Source organism: Primulina tabacum, chromosome 6, assembly GCF_025594145.1.
Source record: "Primulina tabacum isolate GXHZ01 chromosome 6, ASM2559414v2, whole genome shotgun sequence".
Lineage (NCBI taxonomy): Eukaryota > Viridiplantae > Streptophyta > Magnoliopsida > Lamiales > Gesneriaceae > Primulina > Primulina tabacum.
The window spans coordinates 15,504,309-15,525,014 of record NC_134555.1 but is presented as its reverse complement, the minus strand read 5'-3'; the positions used below and the strand labels follow the sequence as shown (position 1 = coordinate 15,525,014).

The 20,706-nt window shown below is 35.9% G+C and overlaps 1 protein-coding gene across 1 annotated transcript in view; it reads left to right on the top strand.

Annotated features, from left to right (window-relative positions):
- Positions 1-12,225, top strand: part of LOC142550075 (uncharacterized) — a 34,198-nt gene extending 21,973 nt beyond the window's left edge. Inside the window, exons 2-5 of the mRNA XM_075659314.1 lie at positions 8,711-8,926; positions 9,011-9,888; positions 9,936-11,165; positions 11,960-12,225. Of these exons, the coding sequence (XP_075515429.1) occupies positions 8,711-8,926; positions 9,011-9,888; positions 9,936-11,165; positions 11,960-12,225 (2,590 nt within the window). The remainder of the gene's footprint in view (positions 1-8,710; positions 8,927-9,010; positions 9,889-9,935; positions 11,166-11,959) is intronic.
- The last annotated feature ends 8,481 nt before the right edge of the window (positions 12,226-20,706 follow it).

Here is a 20,706-nt window from a genome sequence, read left to right as displayed (position 1 = left end):
TGACATATTATGATTTCATACGACGCGCTTAAATTTACGCTTTTTAAGTGCATGAAAGATATTGATTACAATATTTTTCACTGTTGCATGTTATGTATATGTATTTGATATAATGTTACGGATGAGTCTTTAGAATCACTATGTGTGATTGATACAGGTGATCTTTTGGTTGAGGAGACTGGAGGCGTGAAGACTGAGTAGGCTGAGCTAGGGGTGCACTGGATAACCCGAGGACCTTGCGTTTTTCCGCATAATATGTTTACGAGACGTGGGTTTAGGAATTATGGTTAAATGTTTTGACTCTTGTCATACTTTGGTGATTTAGCAAGATTTTTAAATGTTTTATTTAAACATCAATCTAGGATTTTGAGGATGTTAAATTGTTTTTAACTTCAGTATTTTTACCAGTATCGGAATCATCTTATTTTAAAATTTGAGCTTTACAGTAGTTACTACGCGCATGCTTGTAAACATTTATTTTCGAATTGTAGTTTAAAAAATATAAAATAAATTTAGTAGATGTTGGATCGGGAAAATCCTCTAAAAACATGATGATATGCAATAGCTCGTGTTCTAAGAATGTATACACCAATGAATTATATCGAGTTTGAAATTAAATCAAGCGAAAAATTACTCGAAGTAATCCTTCGTTAAGAAAACTGATCTGTTAGAGCTTTTAATCTAGTGTAACTAATTAACTAAAGATAAGGGAGATCAGTTCTAGCTTGTATCAGTTCAGTTATGGTGAGAACTGAGCTGATAGCTACTTGAACTGATCAAATCAGTTTAAAGTAAGGACTTAACAGTTAAAATATACAAGATATGTTTATGGATTTTCGGAGACTTCAACTGCTCCTACGTCATCATCTTCTACCATCTCGGGTTGGTACCACTAGAAGACTTTGATTTATACAAATACTTGTACAAACCCACCTAGCTTAGGACTTACCCACTACCTAACTGAACTCCTAGTCTAGACTGAAGGCAGCACCTTCCAGCCAATTACGTCTATGTGAAAAAGACGACATACACAAGTTTAACGTCTTTGTGCAAGACTGTATTTTGGGTGGTTGTGCGTGCGTGTGTGAGAACTGATCTATGAGAATAATACGAAAGTGTTATCACACACTGAAGGAAGTAAGCTTCTAAACTAAGCTGATAATTTTGGAGTGTTCCCTCAATTGGGCGGTTGCTTCTTTGTAAGCTGATACGCGATATGCTTGCCCTTTTTGTATTTTTTCTCTTCACTTGTCAACTCTCATCATCGTCTTCACTGAGCTTTGGCTTCTATTTATAGACGTTTGGCTGAACGTACAGTGAGACTCAATGAATGAATCCATAGCAGTTTGAATTTTTTCTCCCAAATAGATATCTGGAACATTTGGCTTTAAACGCTGCTGCAACGTCTCTTATTGTACCTTGATAGTACAATAGCTTTTGTACCTTTGTGCACAGCTAGATTAAGCTTGTCGTATCTGCAAACTGGTTCGCTCCTAATTGATGTTCTGAGCTGGTGAGGTGAAATCAATTGACTCATCAGCTGAACTGATTTCACTGATTCAGTTGAGCTGATCAGTTGGGCTCTTCATCAGTTGAGCACTTCATCAGCTGGCTGGGCTTCTTAAGGTCTTCTGCTGAACCACCTGTCAACTGGACAATCAGTTGAACTACTCTTGATACTTCACTTGTATTGGTTCAGTTCGATCAATCAGTTATCACTTTCAGTTTGCGTTAACTTCATTTTAAGCTTTGTAACTGATCAGTTCGAAGCCTGATCAGTTTCAATTTCTGCGCACTTAGGTAAACTAATTAGAAACAAATACAAGTTTTGTTGACATCAATATCAAGATTGCGAACACGAAATTTTCCAAAAATCTCCCCCTTTTTGATGATCACAAAAATTCAATCAGTTAAAGAAATTTAAAATAAATTTAAACAGTTAAATAATTCTACCTCTTTGTGAGAATAAAAAAAGCTTAAAAAGATTAAAGCGAATAAAAGAACTTTCAGTTCGAGGGATAGTAGAAAGAAAAGCTCCCCCTCAACAACTGAATAAGCGATTTGAAAGCAATTTTTCAGTAAGAGGGATAGCAAATTTAAAATCAGTTTTAATGAATAGCTCCCCCTCAAGAACTGAATCAAAAACTCCCACTCAAAAATATAATTGTTGCGTGATTTTAAAAAGAAGTTTAAGCAATAAACACTCAAGCAGTTAAGGAAACATATAAACTAGAAAAATCAGTTCAGTTACATGCAAACTAACTGGATACACATGATGTTAATTTAATCCATACGCGTCCCTTGTATTAATATAAAGCATACCATCTTGTGTAAGGAAATTGATACTACACTTATCAAATATCAAATACATCAAGTATCAGTTAGTTTATATAAAATAATCTGAGTGTACCAACAATTGGTCGCCTATAATGCTTGGAATGCTGCATCAATTTTGAGTTTCTTTTGCCATAAGAACATGTAATTGCTTTGGACTTGATCTATGTGCTGGCTAACTGGTATAACTGATGCAAACTGGACTCAACTGATGCTGAACCGCAATGATCAACTACTAGGATCTGATATGGCAATGAAGCAGCGGCACTTCTGATGATTAAGCTCCACTTAACTCGTCAGTTTCAGCTGGTAGCTGGGTTTCGTCTGTTGATCAGTTGAACTGGTAAGCTGGCAACTGAAATCTTGTTCGTCGATCAGTTTAGCTATCCTGTTATCAGTTGAACTCAAAAATCCTGCACATAGCTAAACAACAAAATAGCACAACAAACACATATAACATTATAAGAGGGTTTTGAAAACCATTTTAAAACATATTTTAAAGAAATATCATTTTTCAAATGTCCTTCTTAGAACAGCTAGCTCTGATACCAACTGTTGGATCGGGAAAATCCTCTAAAAACATGATGAGCTGCAATAGCTCATGTTCTAAGAATGTACAACAATGAAATATATCGAGTTTGAAATTAAATCAAGCGGAAAAATACTCAAAGTAATCCTTTGTTAAGAAAACTGATAGATTAGAGCTATTAATCTCGTGTAACTGATTAACTGAAGATAAGGAAGATCATTTCTAGCATGTATCGGTTCAATTATGGTGAGAACTAAACTAATAGCTACTTGAACTGATCAAATCAGTTTAAATCAAGGGGTTAAAAGTTAAAGTACACAAAATATGTTTATAGATGTTCGGAGACTTCAACTGCTCTTACGTCACCCCTTCTACAACCTCGAGTAGGTACCACTAGAAGACTTTGATTTATATAACTACTTGTACAAACCCACCCAGCTTAGGACATACTCACTGCCTAATTGAACTCCTAGTCTAGACCGAAGGTAGCACCTTTCACCCAACACTTCTTTTAACGTCTGTGTATCCAAGACTATATACACAAGTTTAACTTCTTTGTGCAAGACTGTATTTTGGGTGGTGGTGCGTGCGTGCGCGTGTGAGAACTGACCTCTGAGTAATAATACGAAAGTGTTCTCACACAGTGAGGGAAATAAGCTTCTAAACTATGTACTTATACCAGGAGGTCATGGGTTCGAGACTTGGGGAGGTATCACTTCACCAACCTGGTGTGGTGAGTCCTATGAGTAACCCGTACGACGCCTATGGAAAGCCCGTGAGGGAAAAGGCCCCTTTGAGGGAGCCCAAGATTGGGATAACCTTGGGTCCATCGGAGCAGTGGGCAGTATGGGCGGTCCACTGGGCCTTTAATGGGTCGTTACAGTTCCCTCAACTGGGCGGTTGCTTCTTTGTAAGCTGATATGCGATATGCGTGCCCTCTCTATATTTTATCTCTTCACTTGTCAACTCTCATCATCGTTTTCACTGAGCTTTGGCTTCTATTTATAGACATTTGGCTGAACGTACGGTGAGATTCAGCGAATGAATCCGTTGCAGTTTGAATTGGTTCCCCCAAATATATATCTGAAACATTTGGCTTTAAACGCTGCTGCAACTTCTCTTATTGTACCTTGATAGTACAATAGCTTTTGTACCTTTGTGCACAGCTGGATTAAGCTTGTCGTATATGCAAACAGGTTTTCTCCTAACTGATGTTCTGAACTGGTCAGTTAAACTGATCTTGAACTGATGAGGTGAAATTAGTTGACTCGTCAGCTGAACTGATTTCAGTGATTCAGTTGAACTGATCAGTTGGGCTCTTCATCAGTTGAACACTTCATCAGCTGACAGGGCTTCTGAAGGTCTTCTGCCGAACCACATGTCAACTGGACAATCAGTTCAACTACTCTTGATACTTCAGTTGTACTGGTTCAGTTCGATCAATCACTTGTCACTTTCAGTTTGCGTCTCGATAGCTTCATTTTAAGCTTGGTAACCGATCAGTTCGAAGCCTGATCAGTTTAAGTTTCTGTGCACTTAGGTAAACTCATTACAAACAAATAAACAAGTTTTTTTAACATCAAAATCAAGATTACGAACATGAAATATTCTAATAGTAGACGTTTCACATGTATATTTGATACATCGGTGCTCTAGGATAGTCGATCGGGGTTATAATGAGTTCAGAATCATTTATTTAGTGAATTGAAAATTTACTTATTAAATGATTGTATTAGTAGTATTGACTACTACCATGTAAAAATTCCCATAAATATTCTAAAGTAGTATATAATTAAATTAACCAAGTAGTTAATTTTTAAATAATGGTTATTTAATTTAATGTACACATACATGTATATATTTTATATGATGATATAAAATATGTGTATATGATATTATTATATCATGTATTATTAAAAGTTAATAAATACAATATATATTATTTATATGAGACTTTAGATATAATGAAATTATTAGAGTCCTAGTAAGAGAGGAATTCCTAATAGGATTAGGAATCAACCTCTATAAATATACATCAATAGGGCTCATTGTTGGATGATGAAAACTTTTGCACAAAACACTAAAGAAGCCTTTCCTTTCCTTGAAGCAAACACCCACGACCACCACAACAAAATTGTTGAAGAAAATCTGCCACAAAATCAAATTAGATTTGCTTAATTGTTGATTAAGATTCAATAATTGTTTGGTTAATTATTGATAGTGAATCAGTAAGTGAAAAAATCGTGATTAAGAATCATGAACTCAGGGCCATCTCACAATTTTTGTGAAAAGAAATTCGGCCATCATGCTTCCTTCCACTGTTGTGCTGCCGTCGGTCCACTGTCTCCGGATTTTCTAAATTCAGAGGTCATAGTCTCAACGCACAAATTGATTGCGATTTCTAGTGCAATTCAAGCGAGGAAAATAGTCTTTGATTGTGGACCTAATTAGGCGATCAAAAAGAAGAGTTGTTCGTAAGGATTTATAAGAAGGAATATATCCGCCTAAACACCGGAATAGTTTGGAGTCCAAGCGTTAAGAACGCAAAGGTAAAATTCTTAGAACATCCTATGAATGTTTTGAACACACGACGCCCAAAAATAAAATTTTTAAATTTTCGCTGCGTCTTAGGTGCGAGAACACGATGTCCCAACAACTGTTGTATGCATGTATTATAAATTAACCACATTACTAGTTGTTAGAAAAATTAAAATTTGGGTTATAAAAAAAATATTTATGTAACTAAAATTAAGATAAATTTATCTATTTAGGAATAATGGAGTTCCTTTTTTCTTATTTATTCATGCTTGTTAATTATTTTACAAAAATAAATTATATGCGAAACAAAACAATATTTTTTTAAACACTAGAAAAAAATGATTATTTTGAAAAAGTAGTTTCTTAGCTTCAAAACAACTCGTACTCTCAATAGTCAGTTCGAATTACATATATTCAATATTTCAACCAGAACTTGTTGTATATTTGTCTTTTTATTATTTTATTTATTGTCAATTTTTAATTTTAGTCGTTATTTTGTTTTTTAAAAATTTATTTATTTTTTCTAGAGTAACATTGATATGAAGTTGATGAGTCACATGCTAACACTCCCACAAGAAAATGTTCAAAATTACTAAAATTGAAAGATAAAAGATTAAAATTGTAATTCGAAAACATAAGACAAAAATATAATATAAAAATATAAATATATAAAAGATTAAAATTGTAATTCGAAAACATAAAATAGTTGATGCAACTTTTCAAGTGGCCAAATCTATTATTAAGATCTCATTTGGTCTGTGGAATGAGATAAAGTGGAGAATGTATGGAATGAGTGTTGAAAAAAAGTTTTACCATATACAATGAACTGTCTTTTAGATAATGATCATTTGAAGACTTATCACACGTAAACAAATTAAGCAAACCATTTATTATAGCAGGCTTATGATATTATTTTATTATTTGAGTTAGGATGCTTTGTAAATGAACCAAACATGGAAGGTTGTTTGATTATCTATGTTGTACTACATTTATACTTATAATCATGGTTGAGTTAGGAATAGACACTACAAGAAAAAAGACGAAAGACAACGGTTTTTAACCGTTGTCGTAGGTCAAAAAAACTGTTGTTAAAGCCTCTGTTGTTAAATGGTGCACTCAAAGACAACGGTGAAAAACCGTTGTCGTAGACATCAAAGACGACGGTGAAAAATTGTTGTCGTAGGTCTTGTAAAATCGTTGTTAAAGGCACTGTGGTTAAAAAGGTGCGCTCAAAGACAACGATGAAAAACCGTTGTCGTAGCATTGAAAAATCGTTGTAAAACAAAATTTTGCTACGGTTTTTCTAAACAACTCCGTCGCTATTGTTTTTCGTAAAATAAAAAAAAATTTACAGTTATAATTTTATAAACCTAACAAAAAAACTAACAATCTTACTAAATTAATATATTTATAATCTTTAACTTAAAATTGAAGTTTAAGGAAAATCGTGAACAAATCGTGGAAGAAAATAGAATTTGAAAAGTGAAACTGACTAAGAAAATGACTTAGGTGTGTGAAGAAAATGACTAAGGACGCGGATATTTATAGATAACGTGTGACGGTATTTGAGTAAACCGTCGCTAGTAGCGACGGTTTTTGTATAAACCATCGCTATGAACGACGACTGTAATAGAACCGTCGCTATTTGCGTCGGTTATTATGAGCGACGGTGTTTTAAACAACCGTCGCATACATCAACATAGCGACGGTTGTTTCGTCGCTAATTTAAAACGTCAAGAATTTAAAAATGCGACGGTTTTAGTAACCGTCGCTAAATTAAATCGGCGACGGTGTGCTAAAAACCGTCGCTAGAACAGGCGAGAAGTGTCGCTAAAGTTAGCGACGGGTTTTTTAAAACTGTCGCTAAATTTAAATTAGCGATGGTTATTTATAAAACCGTCGCTAAATATTAACCGATTTTTTTAAAAAAATTAGAAACTACGACAACATTTTTTCAAAAACCGTTGTCTTTAACCAAATAAAACACTAAGAAATGACAACAGTTTTTGAAAAAACGTTGTTGTAGCCCAAAAAAACCATCCAAAAGACAACGGTTTTTAAAAACCGTTGTTGTAGCCTAAAAAAACCGCTAACAGACAACGGTTGTTAAAACCGTTGTTGTAGCAAAAAAAAAAGCTCTTAAACAACAGTTTTTAAAAACCGTTGTTGTAACCCAAATAAAAAACGCTCATAGACAATTAGGTTTTTAAAAACCGTTGTCGTAGACACATAAAAGACAACGGTTTTTAAAAAATCGTTGTCTATAAGTAGTGTTTTTTAGGCTACGACAACGGTTTTAACAAAAACCGTTGTTAAAAGAAAAAAGACAACGGTTTTAATAAACCTGTTGTCGTATGAGTGTTGTTGATTGAAATTTTTCTTATAGTGAGATGAAGCGGTTCTTGATCTAAATTGATCATGAAAGGAATATTGTATTCCGAATTCATTTAAGATATTATTTTGATTTTGCACTTCTAGACAAATTTAATAGATTTGTTTTTCAAGATATACTGTATCCTATCATTAGGAATTATTTAATTAAGTTGGAAATTTATCTATAAGATATAAGGTATTGACTTTAAATTAGAGTTTGATTCCTATTAAACTCTAGTTTTCTTGTTTATAGGTGGGAAGGATCTATGAAGATCTAGGTCAAAGAAGGGACTATATATAAGTGGGTCAATTATCAATAAAGGCATGGATGCAGAAAAACACTGTGACGGCGACAGGAGCTTTGCTGAAGCATATTAAGTTCGTGAAGATTTACATACGAAGCAAGGGTGGTCCATCTATCGAGTGGCCGTGTTGCCAATTGGTGTTGCCAACACTCGAAGAACAACACTGACACAGAGTGTTGTTTGAAGAGCTGGTTTCATTTGGTTTTTTTTAGCAATACATGTTTGACTTATGCATCTAGATTTGATTTGTTGTTTTTGATGCATATTTCAATTCCTTGGAGTATCTAGGAATTTAGCTTTGTTTCTTTCACTAGTATCGTTTGAGGTGTAAACAATTTACATAAGTTTTTCTAGTGAAATTTTTGCCATGAGGCATCGCACAAGTCTTTGTACTTGTGCATAATTTAAATTCAAGTGTTTATTTGTTAAAGTTATATCCGTGTTAAATAATAAATTTCCGCTGCTGTGTTGTGTGCCATGTTGACAACACCGAGCACAACACCCAATTCTAATATACCCGTTTTTAATATTTGTTTCCTGTTACTTTATGCGCAATAATTCTTTCAAGTGGTATCAGAGCCTTCACTTGATACACTAAGTGATTGATTCTGGTTTATTGCTGTTTTTACAGGAAATACACTGATAGCTTAATGGATCCACTAGCGACTAACACTGCTTTTAGACCACCAATCTTAGATGGTTCGAACTATGCTCTCTGGAGAGTGAAGATGAGGATATACATAAAATCTATCGAAGAAAGGGCATGGCAACGAGTCTTAGATGGTTGGTCTCCACCAAGGATAGTTGATGATGATGGAGATAGTCGAAGCAAACTAGAGAGTTCCTGGTCCAATGATGAAGTTTAGACCTCGAACTTCAACTCAAAGGCGCTAAATGCTATATTCACCTCTGTTGATATCAACATGTTCAGTCTCATCAACAACTGCATTTCTGCCAAAGAAGCTTGGGATATTCTTCAAAAGCACTGCGAAGGATCTGAAAGTGTTCGCAGAACCAAAATCAGGATGTTAACCTCTAAATTTGAAAGCTTAAGGATGGAGGAAAATGAGACTATTGTGGAATATGATCGGAGATTGCGTGAGATTGCAAATGAGGCCTTTAGCCTCGGTGATCCTTTGTCAAACGAAAGACTGGTTAGCAAGGTCCTGAGATCCCTTCCTGAGCGTTTTAATATCAAAATCGGTGCTATTGACGAATCCAAGGACACCTCTACACTTAATATGGAAGACCTAATTAGCTCTCTTAGAACATTTGAGATGAATCTAGACCTACAGAAAAGATATACTGGGAAGGCTGTTGCCTTACAAACCACTGATGATTCTATGAATAGCCTAATTCAAGAGGCAAAGGACTCTGATCTTGGCGAGGAATCAATCTCCTTAATCACAAAAAAGTTTGGCGACTACCTAAAAAGAATGAGAGATAAGAAGAAGATTGTATCAACATCAAGACCACAGTTTGTTCCTTTTGAAAGAAATAAAATAACTGCATCAATTCAAGGGAATTTCAGATCGAGAAATGATTCATCAGCTCGAACAGAAACAAAGAAACTTGATTTAGTTCAATGTAGAGAATGCTCTGGATTTGGTCATTATGCAAATGAATGCGCAAATCGGCTTCGCAAAAACAAAAATATGGCAGCTCCACTGAGTGATGAGGACCCTGATGATGATTTTGAAACCAAGGAAGGAGATGATTGCACCTCTTTATATGCCATCCAAGAACAAACATACAAGTCAATCACTTTGGTGTTGCCACTGGTGCTGCAACACCAGGGCGCAACACTGTGTCAGAATCACTGTGTCTCAATGCTAACTCTCTGGAAATTTCAGAAGCTGACAAAATTCATGAATCTGACCAAGAAGAGCTTACTATGGAAATTGTCCAAAGGATATATGAAGAACTTTATGATGACTGGCTCAAAAGAAATAAGGCGAACTCATTACTGTCAAAAGAAAACACTGAGTTGAAGAGCAACTTGTCTCGTCTAGAAGTTTTGCTGAGTAGGAAGGATCTTGAACTATGTAAAGTCAAAGATGATCTTGAGAAAGCATCAAAAACTCTAGCCAAATTCAATTCAAGCTCATCAAAACTTGACATAGTACTGACTATGGGAAAGGACAGCAGATCTGGCCATGGTTATGTTGCAAGTATGTATGAACATGGTGAGTCATCTAACTCCAATTCAAGGACCACAATATTTGTGAAGGGTGTAGGAGATGACGCTGTCACTAAAATAGAAAATCCACACATGAAAACTGTACAAAGCTCAAAGCTGGTCTCTGAACAGACGCTGAAAACATCCTGTTCAACTTCCTCACCGTCAAAAAGTCACTCCTCAGCAAAGATGGCTCAAGACAAGAAGCATGTATCAATCTCAAATCCCAAGCAGCGAAAGCATCATTTCATCTGTCACTACTGTCGTAAGTCTGGGCACATCAAACCTTTCTGCTACAAACTCAGAAATGACTATCTCAGGTGGCATTCAAATCAGGTGTTGCATAAGGTGCTGTCCAACACCATGGTCAAAAGTTCTTCCACTAAGAAAATTTGGGTACCAAAAACTGTTATACAATGCAATGTCATTTATACCTCGCTTAAAACTAACATTGCAGGAGCATGGTACTTTGACAGTGGGTGTTCCCGTCACATGAAAGGTTCTAAAGAACACCTCATTGATTATTCTGAACTAAAAAGTGGACGTGTAACTTATGGAGGTGGTGCCAAAGGAAGAATTGTAGGCAATGGAACCCTGAATGTTGATGGGCTTCCCATACTTCACAATGTTCTACATGTTGAAGGACTTAACTCGAATTTAATAAGCATAAGTCAACTTTGTGACGATGACTTACATGTTAGGTTCAACAAAAATAATTGTGAAGTTTTTAATGATGCAAATGTTTGTGTTATGTCAGGAACACGGTCTGCTGATAATTGCTATCTTGTGGGAGATAGTAATAATTGTCGAAGTGACAAGGTAAGCAATTTGGTTCTATGGCATCAAAAACTGGGTCATGTGAGCTTCAAGACCTTGAAAAATATCTGTAAGTATGAAGCTGTGAGAGGTATGCCTAATTTGTGTTCAGATAATACATATATCTGTGGATCATGTCAAAAAGGTAAACAAACCCGTGTTGCACAACCGATGTTGCAACACTTTGGGACAACACGGTGTCTTGAACTTCTACACATGGATCTAATGGGTCCAATGGATGTTGAAAGCTTGGGTGGTAAGAAATACTCACTTGTTTGTGTTGATGATTTTTCTCGTTTCACTTGGATAAACGTTATAAGAGACAAATCAGATACTTTTGATGTCTTCAAGAAATTGCATGCCAGAATAACTAATTTGCATGATGAGAGAGTAGTTAAAATACAGACTGATCATGGCAAAGAGTTTGAAAATTCTTTTTTTACTTCCCTATGCGAAAAAAAAGAAATCTCTCATGAATTTTCTGCTCCTAAAACTCCTCAACAAAATGAAATAGCTGAAGGAAGAATCGAACTCTTCAAGAAATGGCACGAGTCATGCTGAGCTCAAAGAATGTGTCAAAAAGGTTTTGGGCTGAAGCCCTGAACACAGCTTGTCACATTTCCAATCGTGTGTTTCTAAGGAGTGGTTCCACTATGACCTCCTATGAAATCATTATGGGGAGGAAACCAAACCTCAAATACTTTAATGTTTTCGGATGTATTTGTCACGTTCTAAATGACCGAGAACATCTCGCAAAATTCGACTCCAAAAGTGATGAGTGCCTATTTCTCGGATATTCAATGAATAGTCGGGCTTATCGTGTGTTTAACTTAAGAACAAGAACAACCATTGAATCTATTAATGTTGTTTTTGATGATCTTGCAGGACAAACAGGAAAATCTAAAGTGGATGATACTGAGGGACTGCTGGATTCAAATGAATCATCTACCAGCATCGGTGTTGAGACCGGTGTTGAGACCAGTGAGACAACACCATGTTCAACACTGCCACTAACCAGAACGGAAGCCATGGAGAATGAAAACGTCGATGATGATGATGTGGTGATCAATTATGAAAAAGAAATTCTCAGAAAGATTCAGAAGAATCATCCATCATCACAAATTATTGGTGAAATACATGAAGATGTGTAAACAAGGAAAAAGGAGAAGGTTGACTACCGAAAAATGATCGGATTAGTGTGTATGAACACAACATTCTCCCAGGTAAGCCACTCATGTTTTGTGTCTTTAATTGAACCTAAAAATGTGAATGAGGCTCTAAAGGATGAATTTTGGCTCAATGCCATGCATGAAGAACTAGAACAATTTGTCCGCAATGATGTGTGGACTTAGTTCCCCGACCTTCGAACGTCATTGTCATTGAATCAAAATGGATTTTTAAAAATAAAACAGATGAATCCGGTAATATTATTCGAAATAAGGCACGTTTGGTAGCTCAAGGGTATACACAGGTTGAGGGGTGGATTTTGATGAAACCTTCGCACCTGTGGCTCGAATGGAGTCTGTCCGATTGTTACTTGCTGTGGCATGTCATATGCATATTAAATTGTATCAAATGGATGTGAAAAGTGCTTTCTTGAATGGCATTTTAAATGAGGAAGCCTATGTTTGTCAACCGAAGGGATTTGAAGACCCTCACCACGTGGACCATGTCTACAAACTAAAAAAGGCCCTGTATGGACTGAAACAGGCTCCATGGGCTTGGTACTACAGGTTAGCTGACTATCTGATAGACTTGGGGTTCAAACGAGGTGAGGTTGACAAAACCCTTTTCATTCAACAACTAAATAATGATATTTTGATTTGTCATTTCGGTGCCTCATCCCAAATACTTGTGAGTAAGTTTGTGGACTGCATGGCGCCTCAATTCGAAATGAGCATGGTAGGAGAACTAAATTTTTTTCTTGGATTACAAGTTAAGCAATTGCATGATGGTATATTCTTGTGTCAGTCCAAGTATGCAAAAAATTTTATCAAAAAGTTCTCTACTGACAGCTTAAAACATATGAGAACTCCTATGGGGTCGAGTGAAAAATTGTCCAAGGATGGTGTTGCCGAAGGTGTGGACAACACCATGTATCGCAGCATCATTGGGAGTCTTCTGTACTTAACTTCTACTAGGCCCGATATTATGTTCAGTGTGTGCTTATGTGCTAGGTACCAAGCAGATCCGAAAATTTCGCACCTAAAAGCTGTGAAACGTATACTAAGATACATTGCAGGTACACTAGAATTTGGTTTGTGGTACACTCATGACACAAACACAGAACTTGATAGGTTTCTCTGACTCTGACTGGGCAGGTGATTTAGATGATAGAAAAAGCACCTCGGGATGGTGTTTTTATTTTGGTAATAATCTTGTATTATGGGCTAGCAAGAAATAAAACTGTGTCTCCCTGTCCACAGCTGAATCTGAATATGTGGCAGCTGCAAATTGCTGTTCTCAACTTATGTGCATGAATCAAATGATTAATGATTATGGGTTTCATAGTGACATAATGATTGTGTATTGTGACAACTCTAGATAGACATTTCTAAGAACCCAGTTCAACATTCTCGAACTACACACATAGATATAAGACATCATTTTATTCGAGACTTGGTTGAAAAAGGTATTATACGACTGGAATTTTTCAGGACTGAAAACCAGCTGGCCGATATCTTCACGAAATCTTTGGATTTTGAGAGATTTTCCAATATTCGGAAATCTCTCAGCATGTCTGCACTTTAAAAAACATTTGTTCAGTGTTGTCCGTGGTGTTGCCAACACCAGAGACAACATCCGTTTGTGCATGACTATTACTAGGATATTAGGCATACTGCATATTCATAATCATCCTATTTACTTGTGCAATGACTAAATAGTGAAGGAAAATTTCTGAAGGTATTCTTTGAGTGTTCATACTTTCAATCAAATGTTGAGGAATAAATTATGCTCAATCCAAAGCATCGATTAGTTGAGGTTATTCATGGAAATGTGATCTTGTCTAATGTGAAAAAGTGATTTGGAAAATGTGAGCATAAGGAGAAAAACAGAAAAGAGGTAAATAAAAAAAGGAGGTTAGAAGAAAATGGAAAAAGCTACCTAGAGGAGTCCATTGAAGACCGTTCTTCTAGTGTGGAAGCTACCACTTCTAAGTAAAAAAAAAATTGTAATGGAAAAAGCTACCTAGGGGAGTCCTTTGAAGATCGTTCTTCTAGTGTGGGAGCTACCATTTCTGAATCAAAATAAAATTTTATGGAAGTTTGAATAAAACTCAGTGGTGTTGCCAACACCAGGTTCAGACACTGCACAATTTATACATTGCCTGACATTTTGGAAAATTCATCATATTGGAGGCATATGTAGGACATGCATATTGACTTTTGTTTCGTGAATTCATCATATACAGTAACATATCAGTGTTGATACATGACAGTTGATAAAAACCTTAATTGGCCATGTGGAAAAGAAGTGACTTCTTATGGATATGGGGTGAACTCGAAGTGGGGTTGATCAGGCTGTTCTTTGAAATTGCTGTGACTTGAATTGCCATTTTACCGTTTGATGTGAGTGGTAAAATTGTGATTAAGTAGGATATATTTCGAAAAAAGATAACCGTTGAGTCCGGAAATTTTTTTACCTGTTACTGTGCAACATTTCGGAATCACAAATTTTTTACCGTTGCTGCGAGGGTTTTATACCAATTAAATTGAATTTTGAACAATTTCATTTTGCCCTCTTCTCCCTGCCTTCACAAAAAATTGACTACTTCTTTCTGTTTCCTCCCTTATCTATGACAAACTGCTGTTCAAATTACTCCCTTATCTATTTTCTATCTTGAAATCAATGGCAGATCATCAATTTGATCCACTGGATATACGAAGTGAAATGGCGGCGGCAAGTCACGGTGTTTCTCCTCCAGAGACAACACCACAAACAACACCTCCGTCTGAGAGCTCTCTTGAAAACTCATTGCAGATGGTCGCTGTTGACCCAGAAGCTGTCCCGCTGGAAGAAATTCTCCTTGGAGAACCTGGAAATCCATTGGATGCTGACAACCCCATTAATAACGAGATTTATCGAAGGGCTTTTCCCACTCAACCTCCAGTTTTTCGAAGGCGATCAAAGCGACAAGCAGGGTACAGCCCAAACTTCGATGCGCCAAAGAAACCCCGAATGGCCACAAATTTTACTCTTGATCCAGATTTTTCGTCCGAAGATGACTCAGATGATGATAATTTTGAGTTGGTTCATCGGAAGCGGTCAACTCGTACAAAGAAAACATCAGCTCCATCATCCTCCTCCGCTCCTACAACTGATAAATCTTCTGAGCCCCCCAACGAGGTATGTTTCTCTTCTGAGGATGAACAATCTTTGGGAGAATTTATGAACAATTTGAAAGAGGCAAAATGCGGGCAGACCATGGGGTCTGCTAGGGATGAAGGCTCACCAGTTATCTCTGCGGAGATTGAACCTAACCCTGATTCTGACTCTGAAGCCAAAGAATCTGATAGTGCCCCTGCTCCTGAAGTTGAACCTGAAGAACCTACTGATGGTGTTGACATAGGTGTTGCAGATAATGTTGATAACACAGAAACCATAGACTACAATCTTGCCCACTCCTTCTCAACAAGATTCTACACTGAGGCGGCTGTCAGCAGATGGGCTCTTTATGATCATCGAGAATTTATCGAAGAACAAAATATCGACTTCGAGGCCTACGGAAAGTATAACGTATCCACGTTTTTGCAACAACGAAGGCTGAGTTCTACTGTTAGTTCTGTCATGCATTATGCAAGAAGACCAGTACTTGAATTCTACTGCAACTTGGTCTCTGCTATTGGAAATGGGCGTTCTGTCAAGTACGGCAGAGTATTTGTTCGGGATACCATTTACGATTTCTCTCCGTCCTCTATAAATGAGTTCTACAAAGCCCCTTCGGAAGACGATATTGGTGACCTTCCTCAAATTGATACAATCACTTCTGTGCTCACTGGCGGAATTGTCACTACATTTTCATACCTTCCTAAACGACTTTCTGCAGCAAACCTGACTTCGTTCTACTCTGTGCTATACAAAACGGCGATTCGTAACTGGACCCCATCTACAAATTCTACTATGGTTACACGGCCACAAGCCATTGTCTTGTTCACTATAGGCACCGGGCGTTCTTTTAATTTTGAACAGTTGGTCTTCACCACTGTCATGCAGTTTGCTAAAGGACAGATGAAGTTTGTGAAATTGCCATTTCCCTCTCTTATATTTGGGATCCTTGAATCTCAAGGGTTTGCGCCGGATGAAGATGATCAGCTAACGGAGATTGGAGAACCAGTTAAAAATCTCTCCTGCTTTTCTCCGAGGAAATCGGAAAGTGGACATTCCTTGGTCGGCCAACGTGGAAACTGATGCTGCTGCCCCCACTGCTGGTGTTGCCACCAGTGTTGCCCCTGGTGCGGGCAACACCCCTACCTCGTCCCACTCCAACTCTGATGAATATATCGTTTTGATGGTCCCCGAGGTCCATGAACAAATTGCTTTTGGTCTTCGACAGATTCAACAGGCCCGGGATACCATTGTCTCCACAACCAAGCTGATCAGCCAATCCAATGCCACAATTACCTATTATGAAAACCTGATTGCGAATTATCGGCTGCTCCTCGAGGTCGGCGTACATTCTAATCAAAAAAGGGGAGATGCTGAGGCTGGTCACTCGAATGCTAATCAGGAAGAAGACAGTGATCATGAGGAGGACACTGATGTACAAGCTGATTAGGCTTATGAGTTGCTCTTGTTTTATGTTTACTTTACTTTTTATTTTCCATATATGCTGTTGTAGTAATGATATTGTGTCTTGATAATTCAGGGGGAGAAGCAACTTACAACTCAGAGGGAGTCGTGACTCAGGGGGAGTTGGATTATTTTTGTCAATTTGTTTTTGTTTTCTTGGGAAGTTTTTGTCCAGAATTGCAAAAAGGGGGAGAATGAAATGAATATTATATTCCGAATTCATTTAAGATATTATTTTGATTTTGCACTTCTAGACAAATTTAATAGATTATTTTTCCAAGATATACTGTATCCTATCATTAGAAATTATTTAATTAAGTTGGAAACTTATCTATAAGATATAAGGTATTGACTTTAAATTAGAGTTTGATTCCTATTATACTCTAGTTTCCTTGTTTATAGGTGGGAAGGATATATGAAGATCTAGGTCAAAGAAGAGACTATATATAAGTTGGTCAATTATCAATAAAGGCACGGATGCAAAAAAACACTGTGACGGCGACAGGAGCTTTGCTGAAGCATATTAAGTTCGTGAAGATTTACATACGAAGCAAGGGTGGTCCGTCTATTGAGTGGCCGTGTTGCCAATTGGTGTTGACAACACTCGAAGAATAACACTGACGCAGAGTGTTGATCGAAGAGTGGTTTCATTTGATTTTTTTTAGCAATACGTGTTTGACTTATGCATCTAGATTTGATTTGTTGTTTTTTATGCATATTTCAATTCCTTGGAGTGTCAAGGAATTTAGCTGTGTTACTTTCACTAGTATCATTTGAGGTGTAAACAATTTACATAAGTTTTTCTAGTGAAATTTTTGCCATGAGGCATCGCACAAGTCTTTGTACTTGTGCATAATTTAAATTCAAGTGTTTATTTGTTAAAGTTATATCCGTGTTAAATAATAAATTTCCGCTGCTGTGTTATGTGTCGTGTTGACAACACCGAGCAAAACACCCAATTCTAATATACCAGTTTTTAATATTTATTTCCTGTTACTTTATGCGCAATAATTCTTTCAGATCAATCAAGTAACTTTGCATAAAAGTACAGAAAAAATTCTAGTTAATGCAGTGATATTTAATCAAATGATTAACAAAACTTATAAAATGATAAAAGGTGTGTGTCAAAATCGATAGTGTAAAGCAGATAAATAAAAACACAATTTTTTTTTCGGAAGTTCGAAGAACAAATCCTCTTAAATCTTTCTTTCTTCCACAAATGGAATAATATCACTGAAAAACTTTGATTTATACATTTTGTTGTACTCACATTTTCAGTTAGAACTCCTGACATACGTAATCAGCCAAGAAGATAAGTTCCAATTGGTCTACAACTGATCATCTAGACGACGAGCCTAAAGATCAACTCTAACTTCAACAGTCACTTGTGATTATCAAGTACTGATTATGAAATAAATTATTGATTAAACTTTATTGTCATTTATTCGAGTAATCAAATTAGTTAACCATCAGTAGTTCGGAACCACCGAAGTTCAGTTCTGACCTTTAGATCAGAGTTAGTAACTACAAATACTTTTATCTATTTAAGCAAACAAAAAGATGACACATTCAAGAATTAATTCACCCGGCTCCAACTATTTCGGTATTGGCGGATATAGCTCTTGCTGAATTTTCCTACGAACTTTCTTCAAAAACTCCTAATCCGGTCCACGACTGGAATATGTATTCATTTTCTAACTTGCACTAGAAAGTATAAAAAATATTTTGTATTTGAGATAAAAAAACAAAATTGATTCAAAAGCTTTTGATAGCAAGAATGGCCGATCAAACTTTTTTCCCCCTCAAAGTTTTGGTCCTCTTCTATTTCCTTTTTATTCCCACCGAATGCATGCCTTTCTTGATAAGAATAATAAAATCCTTAATAATTTTTTAATCCATCTTTTACTTAATTAATTAAGTTAATTATTGATTCTGATTACATGCATATATTAGCCAATCTCGAATCTTTAATGCACATATTTTGAGAATATAATGAATTAATATTATTTTGATTTGTGTGCAAGTTTTTGAAATTATGGTATCATTAATATTTCTATATTACATAAATCAATACCATATTTTATAAAAATTTAATGTACTATATTTTAACTCAATTAAAATATAATTTGATTATTAAAGCCATTTGAACTTTAATAAATTAGCATGATGTGCTTGTACTCTTACAAGCCCATAATCCATGCTCACATTACATCAATCTAATCATAATCCCGATTGGTGATCAAATATATATCATCGATGTGACAATTTCAACTTGTTCGTTATTTATATGATGCACACTTTAGTTTCGAGATAAACAATGTCGAAGTAAGACATGTGTACTTTCTTTGACTGTTTTTTGCAGTCATGCTCTCAAAATTTCTATAAGTTTTTATAAACTTTATTTATTAGCTTATCGATTGATCATATCAAACTTGTTTCTTATAAATTCAAATCATTGAATTTATTATCTCAACGAGAACAAGTAAACCAGTGCTTGTGTGACCCTCAATGGTTCATGGATACGGCTAGCCGTAGGTTCACAACTCTTTGTGATTCAGGACAATTTTCTTTATTCAGGCTTACCTTTATTTGCCCCATTTCATGCACCAACATATGATCATGAGAATGTTAGAAACCATTTTATGATTAAACCCATCGAATCATAGTAAGAACGTCTAGTAGCATCGCCCCATGATTCCCTAGGTATCACAGATAGTGCCTGCAAGAACCAATCAGTTATGATTAATGTACAGTACGGTCCCTTCATCTCATATATCTCGATTGAATCTGCAACCATTGGTTCATCAAGGGTTGCATATTAATTCGATAGCTATGTGATATAATCATGAAATATTCAGTGTCATCGCATGCACAACTAGAGAATTCCTTTCCTAATGTACAACTCACACTCTGGCCAGAGATTTCATACAATATTATTTCATTAGATCACATAGGATATCCTAACCCATAGGTAAGCCGTGAATTCCTGACTACAATGCACTAGCTTCTACGAATGTTGCAATTGCACCCAACCTCGCCACCTTGTGACTCTCGCGGAGTCGGTAAACGAGTCAAAGCACAATCCTAGTATGTAAAGCCTCAGTGTTATCCCGGGTCGTAAGGACTAATCATGTATAGTTACAACCACAAACTTTTCCTCTCGATGAATGATAACCACTTGGAAAGTTCGAGGGTGGGTTGTTCGGTACAATCATCGCACTACAACAATAAATGGCTATTGTGACACTTTTTTGTAGACACTTTTAATTAAATGTTGTTACAAATACTTAATAATGACACTTGTAAAAAATTAATAATGTGTAAAATAAAAAAACATATTAGATTAGTTATCCTAACATTTTTAATTGATGTCATTTTTAATATGGAGGGAAACAATTTTTTTTCCCACATCTTAAAAAATCATTAAAAAACTAAAATTTGTCACTATAAATAAATGTGAGAATATTTGGGTTGGATAAATATTGGAGGAGTGAAAATAATTGTTTCCCTCCATATAAAAAATGACATCAATTAAAAATGTCAGGATAACTAATCTAATAGGTTTTTTTATTCCCACATTTTTTTTGTCTATTTTTCCCTCCTCCAATATTTATCCAACTCAAATATTCCCACATTTGTTATTGTCACTATAAATAACATACACGACACTTTTAGTTGTCATTATAAATGATTTTAACTGACATATAAATTTGTCATTATTACTATAATAACAAGGCATATATAAATGTATTTAAAACATGAGTTTTCCTGACATTTAAAATTGTCATTATATGAATAATTAGTAACACGTATGAAGTTGTCATTAACATCTTATAATGACA